Genomic DNA, 25,894 nt, shown 5'->3' with positions numbered 1-25,894 from the left:
AGTTCAATAAGAGTATTATATCATCTCATCTGCAGCATTGAATGCTGTATCTGTGAAGTCCTGAGGGCACATGTAGTAACTACGGTATGAGCTTTAGTCCTAATGCTAGAACAACTCCTAAACTACTCTACCTATAATCCCCTACAGCCTCAAGCCAAATCTGCATTGGATGAACATCTAATTCACTCAAATTACAGTAAACTAGACCTCATATTTCAGAACGAAATTGTCATAACAATTGTACTTGTTTGAAGCAACTGAAATTCTGTAAATCACAAATATCCCTATCAGATCACATACAGTGTGCTAAAATGATTATTATGAAAACATTTTGTCTTCACTTCAAAACCAATATGATTGCAATCTTGTATCACTGGGATTTATAGAAACGCCTGGCACATTTAATGACACACAATAAAAGTGACAACATCTGAAAAGGACCTTAAAACAAAAGTCACAAAACAGTCCTAAGAGGAATCAATGGTAGAAAATTATGACATTGGGAGATTGAATGAAAACACAATGAAATACTTGTAGGCCATTTCCAGTCCTGGAGACGAGCTGCTAAAGAGCATTTGGGATATGAATAGCAAATTTCATGCCATCAGAAAAAATGGAAATGGTCCTCGACAGCCTTTAATTTCAAAGCCCGTTATTTCAGGCAGAAGAAAGTCTGTAATAAAAAATGGAGCAAAAGTCTTAAAATGTCTGACTTTGGTGACACTCTGTCTATTTCCTAACTGTAATTACTGCTCTAGTCTACCACAAATCACATTAGGCATCTGCTCAGTCATTATCAACACAGAGAGGGGAGGCTTTTCAATCTTAAAACAGATAGATAGGACATTCCCGACCTCTCTTTCTCGTGTCTTTCTCTCTCTCTCTCTTCACCGTCTGTAAAGCTGGACGAGCACAAAGGTCATTCTTTGCTTTGTGAATGGGTTTGATACTGAGGTAAATCTGTCATTTTTAACACAAATACTATTGAAGTATATTGCTGCAGAGAGACAAAGGAAATAAACTACATAGTAATCAAACCCACTCCAGAATACTAAAATGTATAAATAATTTATTATATCTCCCCAAATCCTATATTGAGAACAGGGAACCATATTTTATGTGCTATTTTATTATCATCCAGATAAGATGATATCCTTCTCTTACCATCCAGATAAGATGATAGATATCCTTCTCTTATCATACAGATAAGATGATATCCTTCTCTTGTTATGCAGTAAGAGGCTCTTTTAAGGCTATGCACATGTGTGGAAAATAACATATTGTAACATTTTAGGATACAGTGGAGCAAGCAGGCGTCCAAGGATAACGATATCCAAGAGGTCAGAGTGCTGTCTGAGAACAGCGCTTGAAAACTTTAGTACTGCTCTCTCAGGGTTATCACAGCCTGTTCTGTGGGAGGGAGACGAGGGGAGAGCGAGCCAGGGAGGGGGATTTGAATACACTACATACATGTTTTTTTCACAGGAGACATTTCATCTCATTATCATACGGCCATTGAGGCACGACGAGTGAGGCTTAGGGACGGGAGAGGAAGCCAGCAGCCGAGCTGCGCGGCTGTGTGTGACTGTGACCGTCCTCTCTCGTCCTCGTCGTAGCTTTCACCACAGCACGCCGCCGCAGCTTGCTGTCAGGGCCATTAGAGTGGTGGGAACATGATCTGAGCAATGCGCTTGGATTGCTGTCCTAAGTCCACACTCCGCTCTCTTGTGTCTGTCTTATCGATTTCCCCTTTTACGACACGGCTTGTCGCTGTGAATTTCCCTGCTGTTTGCAGCCGCCAGCTAACCTCCCCCTTCTTCCCCTCCTCTTCCCCCACCCTCAACCAAAACACACACACACACACACACTCTCCTTCCCAATCTCCTAAAAAATACAAATGAAATATAACATGATGGAAATATGCCCCCATGTTACGCCCCCAGTGCTTTGTCTAGGGGTTAGCAGTTTGGTTATTTTTATTTTTAATGTGACTACTCTGGGGTTGTTCTGATAGGATTTTAACCGGACCTCTGGACCTGCAGTGATAATCAGGGTCAGGTGGTCGGTGGGGGCGTTGGGGGGGAGGGGCGCCCGAGCCGCGCGTCGCAGGAGGTGTCACCTTCTTGTGCCGTCCCTGCACGGCTACATGACCGTGAGTGGCTGCAGGTGCTGCGAGAGAGCTGATTGAACATGACAGGCTCAGGCGGCTGTGCCGTGTGTGTGGCCAGCCCAACGCCGTTCTGCCGGCCAGCGCGTTGCTCGTGGCATGACCGATACAGAAGCAATCAACTAGGTGACTGTGGTGGAGCTGAGACAAATCCTACTAAGTGTCATTCTGAGCCCTATGGCTTTGAAATAATTGGTAGGGAAGAGAGTTGTTTTCTACTGACATTGATGCTCTGTTGACTGTACATCTGGCTGGCTGTGAGGCCCTCACTGTATCCGCCTGTCTGACTGATAACATGGCGAAGGGTATCCACCTGAAACACAACACAGGAACACAGACAAAGCAAGGTCAGAGCAGACAAGACAAACAGAAAGACCAGAAGGAAAGTAATATTATAATACAGTCCAGGCAGACAAAACGCACATGAACTACATCCAGCCATTGACAAGAAAAAGCAAGATAACCAAAACATGTTATTATGTATTTAGAAGACTGTAGAAAGGATGAATTTGTGGCATATAAAAAGAGCTGCAGAGAGTATTACATTATTTTCATCACTACACTCACTGTAAGCATGTTTTAGTAACAATGGTCGATAAAAATACCTTGAAAACCCTATGTAGTGGTGGTATTAGGAGCCCAAAGTGATCCAGACACTAGAGCAGTACTGAGATTCCTGTGGTGCGATTAAGATAGATTACAAGGCCTGTTCTTCGGGAAGTGGGTCTGGGTCTGTTTCTATAGTAGTGTCTTCTGTACTGCTTAGTTATAGGGTCAGTCCCTACCTGTGACTGCACGTTGGCTCCAACCTGAGCACCTTGGTATGAGTCCCCATTGAGAGACTGCACGCTCATGAACAAGTCGCCGGAGTTTGACATGTTAAAAGAGCCAGCAGAACCTGGAAGAGGAGAGAGGGAGGGAGCACTGGAATCACAGAGCAGAGTGAAAGAGGAGCAAGCAGAGCAGGATTCAGCCACTTGGCCCTGTCCAGGGTTAGACCCGGAGAAGCACCATGCAAAGAGTTAATAGAGCTGGAGTTGGAATATAGAGCTAGAGTTAGAATATAGAGCTAGAGTTCAAATATAGAGCTAAAGTTAGAATATAGAGCTAGAGTTAGAATATAGAGCTAGAGTTAGAATATAGAGCTAGAGTTAGAATATAGAACTAAAGTTAGAATATAGAGCTAGAGTTAGAATATAGAGCTAAAGTTAGAATATAGAGCTAGAGTTAGAATATAGAACTAAAGTTAGAATATAGAGCTAGAGTTAGAATATAGAACTAAAGTTAGAATATAGAGTTAGGGCTAGGGCCAAAGTGAGCAGACAGATTAGAGAGTGGCAGCATAAAGCTGAGGGAAAGGTGAGTCAAAGGTGAGTCAAGCACCGACATCAGGGGTGAGTCAAAGGTTAGTCAAACACCGACATCAAGGGTGAGTCAAAGGTGAGTCAAACACCGACATCAGGGGTGAGTCAAAGGTGAGTCAAACACCGACATCAGGGGCAAGTCAAAGGTGAGTCAAGCACCGACATCAGGGGCAGTTGTTGTTGTTGTGCCCATTTGTCAATATGAAAGTAGAATGATAGTATGTTTCTACAGTCAAAATGATTAGCGTCATGATATGTTATGTGTTTCTGTACAAATGTTATTCATGGTCAACAAGAATAATTAATTAATTCAATTTGTTAATGAAAATGGTACAACAAAAATGTAATGTTCTGACAGTGTAAAAGAATAAGAATTGAGATAAAATAGGAGAAAAGCTGTGTTATTTGAAAAGAAAAACAACAGGGCAGAAAGCATTGATATGGGGCCCAGGTATCCTACTCTTGGGGCAGAAAGCATTGATATGGGGCCCAGGTATCCTACTCTTGGGGCAGAAAGCCCCAGGTATCCTACTCTTGGGGCAGAAAGCATTGATATGGGGCCCAGGTATCCTACTCTTGGGGCAGAAAGCATTGATATGGGGCCCAGGTATCCTACTCTTGGGGCAGAAAGCATTGATATGGGGCCCAGGTATCCTACTCTTGGGGCAGAAAGCATTGATATGGGGCCCAGGTATCCTACTCTTGGACAAAGCCTTTTTTATCCTTGTCAGATATAGAGAGTTTATTCAGAGCCTTGCAAATATTGTAGCCTATCTGTAAAAAGGGTAACCCATTGGTATTGTTCTTTACCTGCAGAATTTGGGGTGGAGGGCGAATTAGCCTGGCTTCCATGTGAGGATACGTTGGTCGCGTTGACTGCAGTTTTGGCAGCATACATATTGGCTTCTTCCTGGAACTTTCCAATGTTTTTCTTGTATCTGATTCTTTTGTTTCCAAACCAGTTGGAAACCTGTACAAACAATGTGCAATTGTAAATTATTTTGTTACACAAATCATTTCCCACATTTCTAATGAGCAAATTGTGAGCGTGAAATAAGAATCCGAATGAGTTCCGCAGCGTGGCCTTCCACTGTCTGGCATATCATATATATGTAGTGGTGGGCCGCGTCAGGGCCAGCGTGGCCTTCCACTGTCTGGCATATCATATATATGTAGTGGTGGGCCGTCAGGGCCAGCAAGGCCTTCCACTGTCTGGCATATCATATATATGTAGTGGTGGGCCGTCAGGGCCAGCGTGGGCCTTCCACTGTCTGGCATATCATATATATGTAGTGGTGGGCCGTCAGGGCCAGCGTGGCCTTCCACTGTCTGGCATATCATATATATGTGGTGGGCCGTCAGTGGTGGGGTGGGCCGTCAGGGCCAGCGTGGCCTTCCACTGTCTGGCATATCATATATATGTAGTGGTGGGCCTTCCACTGTCTGGCATATCATATATATGACAGTGAAGGAAGACTTTTCCTGCATCCCAAATGAGCCCTGGTCAAAGGTAGTGCAGTATAAAGGGAAAAGGGTGCCATTTGGGACAGCCTTTGAGGTAGTAGTGAGTGCTCCCGCTGGCTACATAGACCAGTGCTGTGAATCCACATTAGTGGCAGAAGGGAATGATTGCCAATAACAGTCTAATTATGTCAGTATGACTGCAGCTATAATCAGAGCTCACGCTAGCACCAATCAGTCAACACCCGCTAGCTAACACCCATTATAGCTAATGGACTCCCCGATGAAGCTACCGGGATAAGCCAGCTAGCGCTAATGATAAACAACATTAAAATGAAAAAAATAATCAATCCTGTTGCAAAGTTTGAAACGAACGCAGACAGAAGGTAGGTTATTTTATTACAGACCCAGGAACACAGAGGTTGTGTCCCAAATGGTCCCCTATTCTCTATGGGCATTGGTCAAAAAGGGCTCTGGTCAAAAGCAGTGCATTATAGGGAATAGGGTGCAATTTAGGGCACAGACAAAAGCTCAACTAATCATTCAGACCCTGAAGCACGTTGTTTTCATCAAACGATGCCCAGATGCATCCTCAAAATAATTCTGCATAAACTTAATGAAACCGTTTGAGGAGATTACCCATTTCCGAATGATGGATGAAAAACACAGAACATTACTGCTCTTTACCTTGGTATTGTTAGTGTAATCTTAATAATATTATCAATCATCCTATTACACTATCAATGTAGTCCCTGCGTTGTATCCTTTGAATTAATGAAACAATAATAAATAACCCACTACTATCTCTAGTCCTGTTCTAGGTGTAGTGTGGTGTTCCTGCAGACAGGTGGTGCTGTACTGTACTGTACCTGTGAAACTGTGATGGAGCACTTCTTGGCCAGCTCTTCCTTGGCCTCCTCACTAGGGTAGGGGTTAGACAGGTGGGAGTAGAAGTACTCATTCAGGATCTCTGTCGCCTGCTTGTTGAAGTTCCGTCTTTTCCGTCTGCAAGGAGAATGATAGAGATTGGTTAGTTAGGACCAGAAGAAACACCATGCACAATACATACCGTTCACAGGGTCAATCTAACGCCTGCAAACATTAAATACGTAAACGCCACTTGCGGTAAAAAGCTAAACTGGTGCACCCCATACAGTAACAATACAACTGCCACCCAATTCAATACAATACATTCAATACAGCTGCCTAAGCTGGTATGAAAGATGTTCTCAGAGGTTCACAAATAGAAATGAACACTGCCTGCAAATTCTGATAAATCCACTATAATTGAGAATTTCAATAAGCTTTTCTCTACGGCTGGCCATGCTTTCCACCAGGCTACCCCTACCCTGGTCAACCGCCCGGCACCCTACACAGCAACCCGCCTAAGCCCCCACCATTTCACCCAAATCCAGATAGCTGATGTTCTGAAAGAGCTGTAAAATCTAGACCCCTACAAATCAGTCGGGCTAGACAATCTGGACCCTCTCTTTCTAAAATGATCTGCCAAAATTGTTGCTATTACTAGCCTGTTCAACCTCTCTTTCGTATCGTCTGAGATTCCCAAAGATTGGAAAGCTGCCGCGGTCATCCCCCTCTTCAAAGGGGGTGATACTCTAGACCCAAACTGCTACAGACCTATATCTATTCTACCCTGTCTTTCTAAGGTCTTCGAAAGCCAGGTTAACAAACAGATTACGGACCATTTCGAATCCCACCGTACCTTCTACGCTATGCAATCTGGTTTCAGGGCTGATCATGGTGCACCTCAGCCACGCTCAAGGTCCTAAACGACATCATAACCGCCATTGATAAGAGACATTACTGTGCAGCCGTATTCATCGACCTGGCCAAGGCTTCCGAGTCTGTCAATCACATTATTATTGGCAGACTCCGACAGCCTTGGTTTCTCAAATGATTGCCTCGCCTGGTTTACCAACTACTTCTCTGATAGAGTTCAGTGTGTCAAATCGGAGGGCCTGTTGTCCGAACCTCTGGCAGTCTCCATGGGTGTGCCACAGGGTTCAATTCTCGGGCCAACTCTCTTTTCTGTATACATCAATGATGTTGCTCTTGCTGCTGGTGATTTGACTTTGATCCACCTTTGACTCTGATCCACCTCTACACAGACGACACCATTCTGTATACTTCTGGCCCCTCTTTGGACACTGTGTTAACTAACCTCCAGACGAGCTTCAATGCCATACAACTCTCCTTCCGTGGCTTCCAACTGCTCTTAAATGCAAGTAAAACTAAATGCATGCTTTTCAATCGATCACTGCCCGCACCTGCCCGCCCGTCCAGCATCATTACTCTGGGCGGCTCTGACTTAGATTACGTGGACAACGACAAATACCTGGGTGTCTGGTTAGACTGTAAACTCTCCTTACAGACTCACATTAAGCATCTCCAATCCAAAATTAAATCTAGAATTGGCTTCCTATTTCGCAACAAAGCATCCTTCACTCATGCTGCCAAACATACCCTTGTAAAACTGACCATCCTACCGATCCTCGACTTTGGTGATGTCATCTATAAAATAGCCTCCAACACTCTACTCAACAAACTGGATGCAGTTTATCACAGTGCCATCCGTTTTTGTCACCAAAGCCCCATACACTACCCACCATTGCGACCTGTATGCTCTCGTTGACTGGCCCTAGCTTCATACTCGTCGCCAAACCCACTGGTTCCAGGTCATCTACAAGTCTCTGCTAGGTAAAGCACCGCCTTATCTCAGATCACTGGTCACCATAGCAGCACCCACCCGTAGCACGCGCTCCAGCAGGTATATCTCACTGGTCACCCCCAAAGCCAATTCTTCCTTTGGTTGTCTTTGATTCCAGTTCTCTGCTGCCAATGACTGGAACGAACTGCAAAAATCTCTGAAGCTGGAGACTCTTACCTCCCTCACTAGCTTTAAGCACCAGCTGTCAGAGCAGCTCACAGATCACTGCACCTGTACATAGCCCATCTGTAAACAGCCCTATCTACCTACCTCATCCCCATACTGTATTTATTTATTTATCTTGCTCCTTTGCACCCCGGTATCTCTACTTGCACATTCATCTTCTGCCAATCTACCATTCCAGTGTTTAATTGCTATATTGGAATTACTTCGCCACCATGGCCTATTTATTTCCTTAACTTACCTCATTTGCACTCACTGTATATAGACTTTTTGTTTTCTTTTGTTCTACTGTATTATTGACTGTATGTTTGTTTATTCCATGTGTAACTCTGTGTTGTTGTATGTGTTGAATTGCTGTGCTTTATCTTGGCCAGGTCACAGTTGTAAATGAGAACTCATCTGGTGAAAGGTGAAATTAAAAAATTTAAAAAATCCTGACAAACAACACAACACTTCCTTATTTAAAGATAGACAATGTGCTGTAAACATGACCTGTTCAGCTCACTGACTCCTCCATCTCTTTCTCCATCCCCACCCTGTCTGCATGTGCCACATCTCATGAGAGTTTTACATAAGCTGGGAAGGGAACCTTGTAAAATGTTTGACTCCGTGCATCGAATCAACTGACTGGTTAGAGAGATTTGTGCTGAAATCTCCACCCTGCACTCCAAAAGCCTGCATGAGAATATGTAAATGTGCACAGCATGGTGTTAGGGCAGGCTGCAGATTAATCAGTAGAGCTGAGACTGGTAGAGCAGTGCCCCCCCCCCTCTCTCTCTTGTTGACTCTCTCCCTCTGTCTCTCTCTCGCTCTCTCTCACCCTCTCACTTAAAGCCCTTCCCTTGCCTCCCTCCCTGCACCCGCACCACAGCCACAATCATTTACAAAATAATAGTTGAGGATTTTTGTGAGAAGAGCAAAAGCCTAATTGAAATGTTATGCCTCTGACTCCGACTCTGACTTAGATTTATCCTTGGAGAAATGTATGCAAATCCATAACATGCATCAAAAGAAAAAAAGGGAAACATTTAGCATTATGGAGCCTTGAGAGAGGAGAGGATTGTCAGTGTCCAAGCAGCAACCTCGTATGTGCTGGTCCAAATGGATCCCAGAGATGTACTGTCTGTAGGCTCAAAGGCTTGGAAGATTTTGGAAAATCAGTTGTGATGTAGTATAGAGTGGTGGTAAGCTGTAGAATAACCTGCTGTGGACATTACTTGATTTCTGTATGCTACTATAAAAATAACAAAAATGTAATATTGCAGTTACATGTCTAGCTACGCAAGTGTCACGATCATGTGGAGAGACAGACCAAAGCGCAGCGTGATTGGAGTTCCACATCTTTATTAAGTGAAACTTAAAACAAACCAAGAAACAAACAACGACCGTGCAGTACTGCGGTGCAACATGCACTCTCTCAAAAACAATATCACACAAAGCAGGTGGGAACAGGACATCAGCTGCCTCTAATTGGGAACCATACCAAGAGTACCAACATAGAAATATATAACCTCGAACACCCCCTAGTCAGGCCCTGTTTTTGAGAGAGAACCAAGGGCTCTCTATGGTCAGGCTGTGACAGCTAGTCAACAAAACATTGCAGTGGTACAGTGACTTTGTATGTGGTCATTTGTACAGCTGTAAGCACACAGAGACACACAGAGACACACACCTGGCATCGAGGAAGCGTGAGCGCAGGATCATGACGGCTTCGCAGGTGCTCTGTTTGAGCTGCATCTGGATGGAGCTGAACTTGCGGTGGATGATCCCCACCATGCGCTCGATCTCCTTGGGAGAGATGGGCCGAGTGCGACTCTGCTCCCTCAGCAGGTTCATCACATGGGTTGTGAACTCGTTACAAGCCTGCAGAGGGGGGGAAAGAGACAAACAGAGAGAAAAGGTGAACAGATAAATGGTCATTTAGTCAATTAGCAGACACTGTTATCCAGCGTGACTTCAGTTAATTCTATCTAGACAGTCAAAATGAATGTTGTTGGTGAGAGTGCCCATAGCAGCCTCACCATGGTGGAGAAATACTGCATGGCTATTGAAAGACCTTGCCATATCTTTTACTGTTAGACTAAAGCCAGTGTCTGCATGCAGAGTGAAAGTATACATGGTATTCTAAATGAATCAATGTCTTGCACATAGACAGAAAATAAAAATGAGATGGAAATCAAGCAGTGTTTAATGCATGCTGTTCTGAGGAAGGCTTCCACGTTGGGAATATAAGTGGTGACATTTTTCATATTAAACAGAAGTGGCGATGGCAACTGTAAGTGTAGTCTTTTTAAAAAAGGAGACATTGGGAACTGACAGCTGCTAGTCCCTGCTGACGAGCAGCATACCTTCTCTTCTCATCGCAGCCGAGTCGCAGCCGAGAGGCTTGAGAGATGAACATGCCATGATGTTATACTCATCCTCCTGTGTGGCACCAGGCGTGAACCTGACATGATACTCCAGTATACCTCTGTCTCTCTCCCTCTTTCGGTCCCTGTATATTTCTCTTTCTCTCTAACTCTCTCTCCCTCTTTCCTTGTCTCTCTCATTCTCCTGCTTTTAATCGCTCTCTTTTAATCGCTCTCTCCTTTCTCTCTGTCCCTGTCACTGTGCAATATGTCTGTCATTTTACACATCTCAACGGTCTTTATTGGCAAGAAAGCAATAGTTATAAACGCAGCAGGGATGTGAATGAAGAGAGGCAATAAACACAAAAATGACTGTACAATGAATGTAAATGACAGTGAATAGGTGGTTATGATTTGAGAGGTAAGGTGCAGAGTGGTCATGATGTCATAAAGTGATGCATGGGGATGACAGTGAAACCATCTGGCACAGCCCCAGATAGATTAGAGACATACAGTGCCTTCAGAAAGTATCCACACGCCTTTTTCTCCACATTCTGTTGTGTTACAAAGTGGGATTCAAATTGATTTAATTGTAATTTTTTGTCAATGATCGACACATAATACTGTGGAAGAAAAATTCTAACATTTGTCAAATAAAACAATAATATATGTTGATTAGATAAGTATTCAACCCCTGAGTCAATACATGTTAGAATCACCCTTGGCAGTGATGTTTTTGGGGGTAAGTCTCTAAGAGCTTTCCACACCTGGATTGTACAATATTTGCACATTATTGTTTTTTAAATTCTTCAAGCTCTGTCAAGTTGGTTGTTGATACTTGCTAGATAACCATTTGCAGGTCTTGCCATAGATTTTCAAGCAGATTTAAGTAAAAACTGTAATTCACTGTCTTCTTGGTAAGTAACTCCAGTGTAGATTTGGCTTTTTGTTTTAGGTTATTGTCCTGCTGAAAGGTGAATTTGTCTCCCAGTGTCTGGTGGAAAGCAGACTGAACCACATTTTCTCTAGGATTTTCCCTGTGCTTAGCGCCATTCTGTTTCTTTTTTATCCTGAAAACTCCCCAGTCCTCAACTATTACAAGCATACCCATAACATGATGCAGCCACCACTACTGTATGCTGGTACTCAGTAATGTGTTGTATTGGATTTGCCCCAAACATAACATGTATTCAGGACAAAAAGTACATTTCTTTGAGACATTTTTTTGCAGTATTACTTTAGTACCTTGTTGCAAACAGGATGCATGTTTTGGAATATTTGCATTCTGTACAGGCTTCCTTATTTTCACTCTTTCAATTGGGTTAGTATTGTGGAGTAACTACAATTTTGTTGATCCATCCTCAGTTTTCTCCTATCACACCATTAAACTCTGTAACTGTTTTAAAATCACCATTGGCCTCATGGTGAAATCCCTGAGCAGTTTTTTCCTCCCCGGTAACTGAGTTAGGAAGGATGCCTGTATCCTTGTAGTGACTGGGTGTATTGATACACCATCCAGTGTAATTAATAACTTCACCACGCTCAAAGGGATATTCAATGTCTGCTTTTTTTTTACCCATCTACCAATAGGTGCCCTTCTTTGAAAAGCAATGGAAAACCTCCCTGGTATTTGTAGTTGAGTCTGTGTTTGAAATTCACTGCTCGATTGAAGGACTGTACAGATAATTGTATGTGTGGAGTAGAGGGATGAGGTAGTCATTCAAAAATCACGTTAAACACTATTACTGCACACATGAGTCTATGCAACTTATTATGTGAAATTGTACTCCTTAACTTATTTAGGCTTGCCATAATAAAGGGGTTGAATACTTATTGACTCAAGACATTTCAGCTTTTCATTTTTTTGTAAAAATGTCAAAAAACATAAATCCACTTTGACATTATGGGGTATTGTGTGTAGGCCAGGCTTTAGGCCAGGCTGTAACACAACAAAATGTGGAAAAAGTCAAGGGGTGTGAATACTTTCACGACAACAACATTGGTTAACACACACGCAGACCTAGCACAGAAACGTATATCCTGGTTCATGTGTACAGTATGTGGGCCTTATCTGAAACAAAATGCATGCAATCATGGTTGAGGTAGTACAATGTTCTGCTTGGGATTCTACTGGAAGTATTAAAAGCTTGCAGACATTTTCTGTCCCCTGACGGCCTGTCGTATTGCATAAATTACAAATAAACTTATTGGGGGAAAAAATGGAAAATAAATAAATAAATAAAACCCTGGTAAAGCTGTTAGCAAAGCTACTAATAAATTGTGGTAATAAATCATGAGTGAGTTATAGTATTTTTTTCTCCCTAAGCAACACTACTGCTTTACAAGACTGGGTTGCCATCCAGTTCTAATCCTGACCCTGACAGTGGGAGTCTGTTCGCTATCGCTGAGATTGCAAGGGGAGGGAAGTGTGGTATAAAGTGCTGGTTTTGAAAGCTCTGGGTTGTAAATAAAATCACAGGAGCCAAGTTCACATTGGATTCTGAATAGATTCAGTTACTACTAATCCAGCTTTATTAAAACTAGCCAGATGTGAAAAAATGTACTTGACTCAAGACATCCTGAATAAAATTAGTCTATTTGGTAAGCAACCTAACCAAAGTAAAGAATAATAATGTTAAATTAATGATATTATGACTATAAAATATAGTATATCTCTTTCGTGTATGGGAGGGCAGTGGTCTGCAGTGGAGGAGTACCTTGTTTCCGTTGCCATGACTCCCTGTGTAACTCTCCCCCCTCCATCCGCCATGGGATACCATCTTAAATACAGTATATTACATATATATTACATATGGTATATTATTATATAGTACATTGTCAGCATGTGATGGTGGCATAGTCACAGGACTGTTTCCCACACTACTCCCGACTGCTACAGCCCTGCCTATTGTATGTGGCTCCAGGGTGAAGTTTCTCCTAGGTACAGATCTAGGATCCGCTTCCCTTCCCCCAATTCTAGCCTTAACGAATAGTGGGGAAAATGTCAAATTGACCCAAGATCAGCGTCTAGAGGGAACTTCACCCTACTCCACTGTATGTATGCTTCAGGATGGCAACCCTGTCTATATACTAGACTAACATCACAACACTCTGGCTTTGCTTTTTTCTATGAATGAAAATGTAAGCAGTGTCTAGGGCTATATGGAAAATACATCTGCATTTCATCTAACAGGGCATGCATTCATTCCAGCCAGTCAGGGCCTTCATGTTTGACTGTGTGCATATTGGTTTGGAAAGTAGAAATAACACTATGCAGTAAAATCCACTCTGATTTATTGGCATGGTACATAATGACATGGAGGAGAAGAGAAGGAAACTGCACATTACATGGGGATTCAATGGGGATGAGAGAAAATCTGTCAAATATATCTTTAGATGGATGCCATAAATGTAGAAAGTCTCCTAATTTGTTATGTAAATATCAGAAATTAAGTTGCTTTTCTATTGTTTCTGACTGGTGAGGTGTCATCAACATGAATGGACACGAGTCAGTGGGTTACAACCCTGTGTTGCAGTGGGGTTAGCAGGGCTTGGATGGGTTTAAAAGGATCATTAGCCTGAAGTAGTAATGTGGATGGCAGGTAGTCATAGGTTAATAAATAATCACTGTGATGGGAATGATGATGGAGGAGCTGGTGTGTTCGGGTTACAGGGTTAGAGTATGTGATTATGGTAAAAGGCACCAAAGACAGTAGTTCTCTGAGGGGTGAGTGTATCCTGTCCACTCTCACCTGCTCGTATTTCTCCAGCTCTGTGTGGTAGATCTGTCTGATCTGAGAGAGCTTGGCTCTGTAGTCTGAGTGTTCCGCTGAGTTATCCGCTCCTGCCCCGCCCCCTGAGGCTGCAGCTGCAGCCGCAGCCGCTGCAGAACCACCCCCCTTCTCCGGTCCAGACACGCCCTCCGCCAGCAACATGTTGTCCAATCGCATGAGCTGGGCATCTGGAGGCTCCTCCTCCTGGGCGCCACGGATACTCAGCACTACAAACGACAGGAAGGGGTCAGAGGTTAGAGGTCAGTCATGCAGGTCACCAATCACAGCAGCGTAACACCATAACAAGCTGTCGGCTGTAGGCAGCGCTCCATGCCCTGCCTGATTCCACACCTGTCACACACACACACCATGCCTAACACGCCTAACACACCTAACACACACCACGCCTAACACATCCTCCTCCTCTGGACTGAAGAGCAATGGTGCAGCAGAATTGTTTTCTTTTCACCACAGTAACACCTGGTGGTGCATCCATGTGGACTGTAAAAGCCAGCAGTATGTGTGGCAACGAGTAAAGAGCAGGCTTAGACTGAGACTACTGAAGTACAGTGTGTAGTGTAGCTTGCAGTAGAGGTACGTAGTGTAGCTGAAGTGTAGCTGGCAGTAGGACCTCGCTGTCTGGACGCTGTTCATCCAGTTGATAAATCACCTGCCTCTTTATGGCTCATCTCTCTGCCAGAACAAAGGCTACATAGCTAAAGACTCTGGCAAGACTGCACATAATAAAACTCAATTCATATCATTTCATTAACTTAAAATGCAACTTCAATAATAAATACCAGAGCAGAGGCCAACACTGTTTGATATTCAATAAAGTATGTAATAAAACTATTTGTGATATTGGAGGAATAAATAAACCAATACTATAATTGGGGGTTATCCTCTGAGAATGAATGAGGCATCTTCTCTCAGATAGCATCCCAAATGGCACCCCATTCACTTTATAGTGCACTACTTTTGGTTAGGACCCATAAGGTTCTAGGGCACCGGAGGCTGCTGAGGGGAAGACGGCTCATACTAATGGTGAATGGAATGGTATCAAACACATGGAAACCACATGTTTGATGTGTTTGATAACATTTAATGTATTCTGTTCCAGCCATCACTACGAGACCGTCCCTCCAATTAAGGTACCACCAGCCGCCTGTGGAATAGGGTGCCATGTGGGACACACACTCTGTGTCGGTGACATCATTGATATCGTAGACACCATGTGTCAGTATTGGGACACAATGAACTGTGGGTAATGGTGGTTTTGTACTTGATTTCAAGTTCAGTCTGTAAATTTAACGTTGCAAACACACACTAATTGATGATCTTACAGTGGTGGTAGGTTACTATTCTTACAATACCGTAACAGTGATGTTGTGTAAGGATCTGGGCAACAGCTGAAGCCTGTCATTGAGCGATAGTGGACAGTGTGAGGTCAGAAACAGAGCACTGGACTTGGCAGTGTGTGTGAAGTAGCAGAGCCAAGGTATATTCATGCTGTTCCCTTTCCTTCCTCTAGAGGTCTCCCTTGCTGTTCTTTAGGGTAGACATGACCAACCTTCCATGTTCACAAATGACACAGATGCTACGTCCTCCTACTATTCAAGAGCCATGATTCTATCCATTCCAATTACAAACACCTACTCTCACTGTCCATGAATTCAAATGGTTAACAGGGAAGACAAGTGCATCAAAAGCAGCAAACACAATGTCATTACTTCCAAGGCTACAGCCACTTATGCAGTGTGTGTATATGACTTACTGACTCTAAGGCCAATGTGTGTCGATTGCCCTTTAAAATGTAACACTCCTTACATGTCTCATTGTCTCTGAATGAAAGGGGACAGGCAGGGAACACTTCATTAATCCAGAGACAATGGGAGTAGCCTGGTGCATTAACTCCAGACTAGACCGCTGCCCAGCCCTGGGATGGGCTGGCTAGCTGACTGGCTGGCAGGGCTGTGTGGGGTGTCAGCGGGATGAGAAAGAGGCCGGCTGTACAGCCAGAGGGAGGGTACCCCCACCGCTGTCCCCTACACCTCCCCTCCACCCACTCCCTTTAACTAGACTGGAAATGCAAATGCTGTGATAGTTGATGAGTGGGAGAGAGAAGAAGAGGTCATGGGTTCAGGCCGTGGGCCCAGCGGGAGGTAGATTGAGTCGCATTGCCTAGTAGATTGAGTATATGGGGGGAGCATTGGGAAGCGCTGGTCTAGGGACTGGGGGGGAGGGAGAACGGGAATGGGAAACCTCTGGTTGTGTGAATCTGGAATGGGAAACCCCTGGTTGTGTGCATCTGGAATGGGAAACCCCTGGTTGTGTGAATCTGGAATGGGAAACCCCTGGTTCTGTGCATCTGGAATGGGAAACCCCTGGTTCTGTGCATCTGGAATGGGAAACCCCTGGTTGTGTGCATCTGGAATGGGAAACCCCTGGTTGTGTGCATCTGGAATGGGAAACCCCTGGTTGTGTGAATCTGGAATGGGAAACACCTGGTTGTGTTCATCTGGAATGGTACCATATTGCCCTGGTCAAAAGGAGAGCACTATACAGGGAATAGCGTACCATTTCAGACTCTGTCTGGTGCATTTCTAGACTCAAATGATGTGATCCAGAACTCTAATAGGCATGTCCATACTAGTTCATATATACAGTGAGGGAAAAAAGTATTGAATCAACTGCTGATTTTGTATGTTTGCCCACTGACAAAGAAATTATCAGTCTATAATTGTAATGATAGGTTTATTTGAACAGTGAGAGACAGAAAAACAAAACAAAAATCCAGAAAAATGCATGTCAAAAATGTTATAAATTGATTTGCATTTTAATGAGGGAAATAAGTATTTGACCCCTCTGCAAAACATGACTTGGTAGCAAAACCCTTGTTGGCAATCACAGAGGTCAGACGTTTCTTGTAGTTGGCCACCAGGTTTGCACACATCTCAGGAGGGATTTTCTCCCATTCCTCTTTGCAGATCTTCTCCAAGTCATTAAGGTTTCGAGGCTGACGTTTGGCAACTCGAACCTTCAGCTCCCACCACAGATTTTTTATGGGATTAAGGTCTGGAGACTGGCTAGGCCACCCCAGGACCTTAATGTGTTTCTTCTTGAGCCACTCCTTTGTTGCCTTGGCCATGTGTTTTGGGTCATTGTCATGCTGGAATACCCATCCACGACCCATTTTCAATGCCCTGGCTGAGGGAAGGAGGTTCTCAACCAAGATTTGACAGTACATGGCCCCGTCCATCGTTCCTTTGATGCGGTGAAGTTGTCCTGTCCCCTTAGCAGAAAAACACTGCCAAAGCATAATGTTTCCACCTCCATGTTTGACGGTGGGGATGGTGTTCTTGGAGTCATAGGCAGCATTCCTCCTCCTCCAAACACGGTGAGTTGAGTTGATGCCAAAGAGCTCCATTTTGGTCTCATCTGACCACAACACATTCACCCAGTTATGCTCTGAATCATTCAGATGTTCATTGGCAAACTTCAGACGGGCATGTATATGTGCTTTCTTGAGCAGGGGGACCTTGCGGGCGCTGCAGGATTTCAGTCCTTCACGGTGTAGTGTGTTACCAATTATTTTCTTGGTGACTATGGTCCCAGCTGCCTTGAGATCATTGACAAGATCCTCCCATGTAGTTCTGGGCTGATTCCTCACCGTTCTCATGATCATTGCAACTCCACAAGGTGAAATCTTGCATGGAGCCCCAGGCCGAGGGAGATTGACAGTTCTTTTGTGTTTCTTCCATTTGCGAATAATCGCACCAACTGTTGTCACCTTCTCACCAAGCTGCTTGGCGATGGTCTTGTAGCCCATTCCAGCTTTGTGCAGGTCTACAATATTATCCCTGATATCCTTGGAGAGCTCTTTGGTCTTGGCCATGGTGGAGAGTTTGGAATCTGATTGATTGATTGCTTCTGTGGACAGGTGTCTTTAATACAGGTAAACAAACTGAGATTAGGAGCACTCCCTTTAAGAGTGTGCTCCTAATCTCAGCTCGTTACCTGTATAAAAGACACCTGGGAGCCAGAAATCTTTCTGATTGAGAAGGGGTCAAATACTTATTTCCCTCATTAAAATGCAAATCAATTTGTAACATTTTTGACATGAGTTTTCTGGATTTTGTTGTTGTTATTCTGTCTCTCACTGTTCAAATAAACCTACCATTAAAATTATAAACAGATCACTTCTTTGTCAGTGGGCAAACGTACAAAATCAGCCGGGGATCAAATACTTTTTTCCCCTCACTGTATGTAGAAGCCCTGCTCCCCTACCACAAGACCTGCTCTCCTACCACAGTAGCTGCTCCCCTACCACAAGACCTGCTCCCCTACCACAGTACCTGCTCCCCTACCACAGTACCTGCTCCCCTACCACAGTAGCTGCTCCCCTACCACAAGACCTGCTCCCCTACCACAGTAGCTGCTCCCCTACCACAAGACCTGCTCCCCTACCACAGTACCTGCTCCCCTACCACAGTACCTGCTCCCCTACCACAGTACCTGCTCCCCTACCACAAGACCTGCTCCCCTACCACAGTACCTGCTCCCCTACCACAAGACCTGCTCCCCTACCACAGGTCCTACTCCCCTACCACAGGTCCTACTCCCCTACCACAGGTCCAACTCCCCTACCACAGGTCTTACTCCCTACCACAGGACCTGCCCCCCTACCACAGGACCTGCCCCTCTACCATAAGACATGCTCCCCTACCACAGGTCCTGCCCCTCTACCATAAGACATGCTCCCCTACCACAGGTCCTGCCCCTCTACCATAAGACATGCTCCCCTACCACAGGACCTGCCCCCTACCACAGGACCTGCCCCTCTACCATAAGACATGCTCCCCTACCACAGGTCCTGCCCCTCTACCATAAGACATGCTCCCCTACCACAGGACCTGCTCCCCTACCACAGGACCTGCTCCCCTACCATAAGTACTTCTCCCCTACTACAGTAACACTGAGGAGTGTACTAGAGCAACACATTTCCTGTGGTTACCACCACCTCATAAATACTGAATCGGTAAAGTGAGTGTGAAACAGGGTTGAAAGACTGTAAAATATTATAACCCGGTGAAAAAATGTGTAGTACCATATCGTCACCTATAATTGTTCATAGGATCATACCACAGGAATACATTTGTGGAATAGTGGGAAAGATTTAGAGAACAGATAGATACGTTACTACTTACTATGTGCAAGGTAAAGTACATTTTGGAATATGAGTAAACCCGGATGACTAAACCAAGTATTTTGTTTACTGCAAGTTCACATGATCTTTCCTGTCCCTTGGTTAAAGGACAGGGATAAAGAGTTCACACTAAATCACACATTTAACAGCATTTTGGGACTCAAAGAGCACACAAAAGCTAGGGAGGATCCTCTTTTCCTTGCCACTTCTCAGATGTTTGCAGCTGAAAACTAAAGCTCACTGATTTCTTCCCAAAGTCATAAAATGTCTAGACTGTCAACTGAAAATGGAACATAAAGAGTGTGTCCCAAATTGCACCCTATTCACTTTATACTGCACTACTTTTGACCAGAACAAGTAGTGTACTATATAGGGAATAGGGGGCCATTTGGGACATACACCAAGAATTCCCTCCTGCGTTCACGCAATGTTTTCGATTCTCATCTGCCAAGTCTCGAGCTTAACATTCACAGTGTTTATTTTACTTGGCCTGAAGTACCTCCCCCATCAGTCTTGTAAGATAGCAACCGTTTCACTGCAGGTCAGAGCTTCTAAGATCTTGCTTGTAGAAAAAAACAGAGGGGAAATACTCGATTCACATTTATAGAGTGAACTAAGAAAAACGGTCAGCAACAAAACGCACCAGAAAAATGTGAGATGCAGTTGATACTGTAGTAGAAAGTATTTATTTGTGGAAGGTTATAAGCTAGGGAGACATGAATAATAATATTTTTCTATGAATAAATACAAAATGTGAAATTTAGTTAGCATAATCTGAACATTCCTTTCGCTACAAAGACATAATTGTTTTTTGAGCGATACAATAGCTACAAGAAACTGTCACTGTTCCACCCCTTAATTCCCCCTTAATATCTGTCTCCTGGTTTCACCTTGGAGTTATTTTGCCATTTGGTTAACACAGCCAGGATCCCCAGAGGAGCATTATCAGGCAGTATGATAGACAGAACCAAAGGACCTGCTGCAGTGTGTGTCTGCCTCAAAGGATATTGGAATATATTTAGGTATGTGTAATATAATTTACAATATTGGAGTTTTTTGGGTATTTGGTTTCCATAGACAGGAAGCCCATAGGAGCAGCAGGCAGAACCAGGGAGCTGGGACCTGCCTTGTGTCTGGCTGCATCTGTCTGGTCTGAAGAGGATGCTGCCCTGATGGAGGCAAATTGTGATTTATTTATTCCGCCCTGAACCTAAAGCACATCATTAAAACCAGGGAATGGATTATCTTAAACAAATAAAATGAATAAAGAAAAGAAAGAAGGGAGGGGGAACAACATGCTTCTGTAAAACCGTCTTTGCTGTGGGTTATAATTACACGAGTCAATGAGAGCCACTTTATTGGCTAATGGCAGGCTAATTGATTCACCCTAATGTTTCCCAGCCATGGGTCTGTTCTGCTCTGCTTCAGACCTGGGTTAAAATACTATTTGAAATAATTAAGCTGGGCTTGATTGAGCTTGTGAGGCGCAATAGACCAACACAAAACTGTTAACTCCCGGCAGGCTAAAGCAAACTCTACAAGTATTTGAAAGATTTCAAATAACATTTGAACCCGGGTCTGCTCTGCTCTCCTCTCCCTGTCCAATAGCGCTTGCTGAACTTACTTAGCCACCATTGAGGGTTCTCACAGGGATAAACAATTAGCCCCCACTCCTATCCACCCCCCTCCTATCTCCCCCTCCTCCTCCTTCTTTGTGTGTGTGTGTGTGTGTGTGTGTGTGTGTGTGTGTGTGTGTGTGTGTGTGTGCATCCCTCTCCACTGGGGTCTCTGACATGCAATTCCCACTAAGCCAGCCTTTATGCCTGCACAGTATAATATTGTGTCTGTCTGTCTGTCTGTCTGTCTGTCTGTCTGTCTGTCTGTCTGTCTGTCTGTCTGTCTGTCTGTCTGTCTGTCTGTCTGTCTGTCTGTCTGTCTGTCTGTCTGTCTGTCTGTCTGTCTGTCTGTCTGTCTGTCTGTCTGTCTGTCTGTCTGTCTGTCTGTCTGTCTGTCTGTCTGTCTGTCTGTCACACGCTTTCTCAATGTCCATTCAATTCAATTCAAGGGGCTTTATTGGCATGGGAAACATATGTTAACATTGCCACAGCAAGTGAGGTAGATAATATACAAAAGTGAAATAAACAATAAAAATGAACTGAAAACATTACACTCACAGAAGTTCCAAAAGAATAAAGACATTACAAATGTCATATTATGTATATATACAGTGTCCAGGCAGGTGTTTGTCCCCCTGTATGCTGAGGGTGTCAGGTTCTTGTCCGGTTCTGGCATTTAGGTCGCCATAGACAAGTACATGTCCCTGAGCCTGGAAATGATTTGATTTCCCCCTCCAGGATGGAGAAGATGTCTTCATTAAAGTATGGGGATTCTAGTGGGGGGATATAGGTAGCACACAGGAGGACATTTTTCTATGTTAAGATCATTTCCTTTTGAATTTCTAGCCAAATGTGAAATGTTCTTGTTTTGATTAAATTAATGGAGTGAGTTACAGTTGAAGTCGGAAGTTGACATACACTTAGGTTGGAGTCATTAAAACTAGTTTTTCAACCACTCCACAAATTGCTTGTTACAGTAACAAACTATAGTTTTGGCAAATTGGTTAGGACATGTACTTCGTGCATGACACAAGTAATTTTTCCAACAATTGTTTACAAACAGATTATTTCACTTATAATTCACTGTATCACAATTCCAGTGGGTCAGAAGTTTACATACACTAAGTTGACTGTGCCTTTAAACAGCTTGGAAAATTCTAAATTGTCTTTAGAAGCTTCTGACAGGCTAATTGACATAATTTGAGTAAATAGGAGGTGTACCTGTGGATGTATTTCAAGGCCTACCTTCAAACTCAGAAAAATTATTGTATACCTCCACAAGTCTGGTTCATCCTTGGGAGCAATTTTCAAATGCCTGAAGGTACCACGTTTATCTGTACAAACAATAGTACGCAAGTATAAATTATAGCCACAGTAAAACAAGTCCTATATCGACATAACCTGAAAGGCTGCTCAGCAAGGAAGAAGCCACTGCTCCAACACCACCATAAAAAAGCCAGACTACGGTTTGCAACTGCACATGGGGATGAAAATCCTACTTTTAGAGGAAAAAGGGGAGGCTTGCAAGCCGAAGAACACCATCCCAACCGTGAAGCACAGGGGTGGCAGCATCATGTTGTGGGGGTGCTTTGCTGCAGGAGAGACTGGTGCACTTCACAACATAGATGGCATCATGATGGAGGAAAATTATGTGGATATGTTGAAGCAACATCTCAAGGCATCAAGACGTTAAAGCTTGGTCGCAAATGGGTCTTCCAAATGAACAATGACCCCAGGCATACTTCCAAAGTTGTAGCAAAATGGCTTAAGGACAACAAAGTCAAGGTATTGGAGTTTCCATCACAAAGCCCTGACCTCAATCCTATAGACATTTTGTGGGCAGAGCTGAAAAAGCGTGTGCGAGCAAGGAGGCCTACAAACCTTACTCAGTTACACCAGCTCTGTCAGGAAGAACGGGACAAAATTCCCCCAACTTATTGTGGGAAGCTTGTGGAAGGCTCCCCGAAACGTTTGACCCAAGTTAATCCATTTAAAGGCAATGCTACCAAATACTAATTGAGTGTATGTAAACTTCTGGCTTACTGGGAATGTGATGAAATAAATAAAAGCTGAAATAAATCATTCTCTCTACTATTATTCTGACATTTCACATTTTAAAATAAAGTGGTGATCCTAACTGACATAAGTCAGGGAATTTTTACTAGGATTAAATGTCAGGAATTGTGAAAAACTGAGTTTAAATGTATTTGGCTAAGGTGTATGTAAACATCTGACCTCAACTGTAGGTCTGCTCTATACAAAATTAGCATAGCCCCCGAGTCCCTTCCTTGTTTCACACCTAGTAATATGGTGGCTGGGACTACCAGCTCTCTGTAACCTAAAGGACAACCAGATCTCTCTCTCTCTCTCTCTCTCTCTCTCTCTCTCTCTCTCTCTCTCTCTCTCTCTCTCTCTCTCTCTCTCTCTCTCTCTCTCTCTCTTCTCTCTCTCTCTCTCTCTCTCTCTCTCTCTCTCTCTCTCTCTCTCTCTCTCTCTCTCTCTCTCTCTCTCTCTCTCTCTCTCTCTCTCTCTCTCTCTCTCTCTCTCTCTCTCTCTCTCTCTCTCTCTCTCTTCAATTCAAGGGGCTTTATTGGCATGGGAAACGTGCTAACATTGCCAAAGTTTCAATGTAAATAAGACATTACAAATGTCATATTACGTATATATACAGTGTTGCAACGATGTACAAATGGTGGTTAAGGGTACACAAGGGAAAATAAATAAGCATAAATATGGGTTGTATTTACAATGGTGTTTGTTCTTCACTGGTTGCCATTTTCTTGTGGCAGGTCACAAATCTTGCTGTTGTGATGGCACACTGTGGGATTTCACCCAGTAGATATGGGAGTTTATCAAAATTGGGTTTATTTTCAAATTCTTTGTGGATCTGTGTAATCTGAGGGAAATACGTGTCTCTAATATGGTCATACATTGGACAGGAGGTTAGGAAGTGCAGCTCAGTTTCCACCTCATTTTGTGGGCAGTGTGCACATAGCCTGTATTCTCTTGAGAGCCACGTCTGCCTACGGCGGCCTTTCTCAATAGCAAGGCTATGCTCACTGAGTCTGAACATAGTCAAAGCTTTCCTTAAGTTTGGGTCAGTCTATCTATCTCTCTATCTATTTTTGGAGAGATAGAGGAAAAGGAAAAGTGTCAGTGAAAACAGTCAGAGAGCAGTGTTCAGGTCTACAATGTTCAGGTCTACAGTGTTTAGGTCTACAGTGTTCAGGTCTACAGTGTTCAGGTCTACAGTGTTCAGGTCTACAGTGTTTAGGTCTACAGTGTTTAGGTCTACAGTGTTTAGGTCTACAGTGTTTAGGTCTACAGTGTTTAGGTCTACAATGTTTAGGTCTACAGTGTTTAGGTCTACAATGTTTAGGTCTACAGTGTTCAGGTCTACAGTGTTCAGGTCTACAGTGTTTAGGTCTACAGTGTTTAGGTCTACAGTGTTCAGGTCTACAGTGTTTAGGTCTACAGTGTTTAGGTCTACAGTGTTTAGGTCTACAATGTTTAGGTCTACAGTGTTTAGGTCTACAATGTGTAGGTCTACAGTGTTCAGGCCTACAGTGTTTAGGTCTACAGTGTTTAGGTGTACAGTGTTTAGGTGTACAGTGTTTAGGTCTACAGTGTTTAGGTGTACAGTGTTTAGGTGTACAGTGTTTAGGTCTACAGTGTTTAGGTCTACAGTGTTTAGGTCTACAGTGTTTAGGTCTACAGTGTTTAGGTCTGCACTGTTTAGATCTACAGTGTTTAGGTCTACAGTGTTTAGGTCTACAGTGTCAGGTCTACAGTGTTTAGGTCTGCACTGTTTAGGTCTACAGTGTCAGGTCTACAGTGTTTAGGTCTAATCAATTCCCTCTTGACAGATAGTCTCTGTGTTTTCCTATATAGACAGTGAGCAGGCAGGCATCAGCGTGGATGGATGCATTCTGTTCGCAGTGGAGGATCAATGGATCAAGCCAGGAAGGCCAGAATGACGACAACCATCGGTTGGTTTTGTCGTCACTGCAAATGTCACCCGTTGAAAATAAATTAAACTGAACTAAAACTAAACAGATGGGAGACGATGACATTTATTCAACCCCTCTGAGCATCTGGCCCTTTACAAATCAAATTGATAAAATAAAATAAAAAACCTCAGGGCACTTGGCTTAAATTACAAATGTCATAGTATGTATATATACAGTGTTGCAACGATGTACAAATGGTTAAGGGTACACAAGGGAAAATAAATAAGCATAAATATGGGTTGTATTTACAATGGTGTTTGTTCTTCACTGGTTGAACTTTTCTTGTGGCAACAGGTCACACATCTTGCTGCGGTGATGGCACACTGTGGGATTTCACCCAGTAGATATGAGAGTTTATCAAAATCAGGTTTGTTTTCCAATTCTTTGTGGATCTGTGTAATCTGAGGGAAATATGTCTCTCTAATATGGTCATACATTGGGCAGGAGGTTAGGAAGTACAGCTCAGTTTCCACCTCATTTTGTGGGCAGTGTGCACATAGCCTGTCTTCTCATGAGAGCCAGGTCTGCCTACGGCGGCCTACTCAATTGGGTCTAATTGTGTTGCTGCCCTGGGGCTCTGTGGGGTGTGTTTGTGTTTGTGAACAGAGCCCCAGGACCAACTTGCTTAGGGGGCTCTTCTCCAGGTTAATTTCTCTGTAGGTGATGGCTTTGTTATGGAAGGTTTGGGAATTGCTTCCTTTTAGGTGGTTGTAGAATTTAACGTCTCTTTTCTGTATTTTGATAAATAGCGGGTATCGGCCTAATTTCTGTCTCTCTCTCTCTCTCTCATCCTTGTTTTGAACTGTAGGACGTGTAACACTTTCTCCATGTCCCCGTATTTTCCATTAATAAATGACGCAGGTGCAGACTGGCTACTGGCTTTCTGTGATGACACCATCGTTGGATGTTGAAATATAAATTTAAATGCTAGAATGGAGGGGTAGATCATTTCAGCTTAACCCTGAGTTTGGGGCCAGCCTTAATTGAACAAGGACAAGGAATACATCTCCCTCCTCTTTCTGAGAGACTGAAGCGTGT

At 43.5% G+C, this 25,894-nt stretch overlaps 1 protein-coding gene across 4 annotated transcripts in view; it reads right to left on the bottom strand.

Annotated features, from left to right (window-relative positions):
* Positions 1-25,894, bottom strand: part of LOC112251267 (pre-B-cell leukemia transcription factor 1) — a 121,283-nt gene that overhangs the window by 4,089 nt on the left and 91,300 nt on the right. The window contains exons 3-9 of one of the 4 annotated variants that reach the window (XM_024422169.2): positions 14,004-14,251; positions 12,969-13,031; positions 9,576-9,766; positions 5,862-5,997; positions 4,342-4,501; positions 2,953-3,065; positions 2,391-2,480 (exon numbers count right to left, since the gene is read on the bottom strand). In XM_024422169.2, coding sequence (XP_024277937.1) covers positions 2,391-2,480; positions 2,953-3,065; positions 4,342-4,501; positions 5,862-5,997; positions 9,576-9,766; positions 12,969-13,031; positions 14,004-14,251 — 1,001 coding nt within the window. The remainder of the gene's footprint in view (positions 1-2,390; positions 2,481-2,952; positions 3,066-4,341; positions 4,502-5,861; positions 5,998-9,575; positions 9,767-12,968; positions 13,032-14,003; positions 14,252-25,894) is intronic. The other 3 variants (XM_024422171.2, XM_024422170.2, XM_024422172.2) reach the window with 3 other exon arrangements.

This window comes from Oncorhynchus tshawytscha, linkage group LG05 (assembly GCF_018296145.1).
Source record: "Oncorhynchus tshawytscha isolate Ot180627B linkage group LG05, Otsh_v2.0, whole genome shotgun sequence".
NCBI lineage: Eukaryota > Metazoa > Chordata > Actinopteri > Salmoniformes > Salmonidae > Oncorhynchus > Oncorhynchus tshawytscha.
The sequence above is the reverse complement of the archived record's forward strand: the minus strand, read 5'-3'. Positions and strand labels throughout refer to the sequence as shown.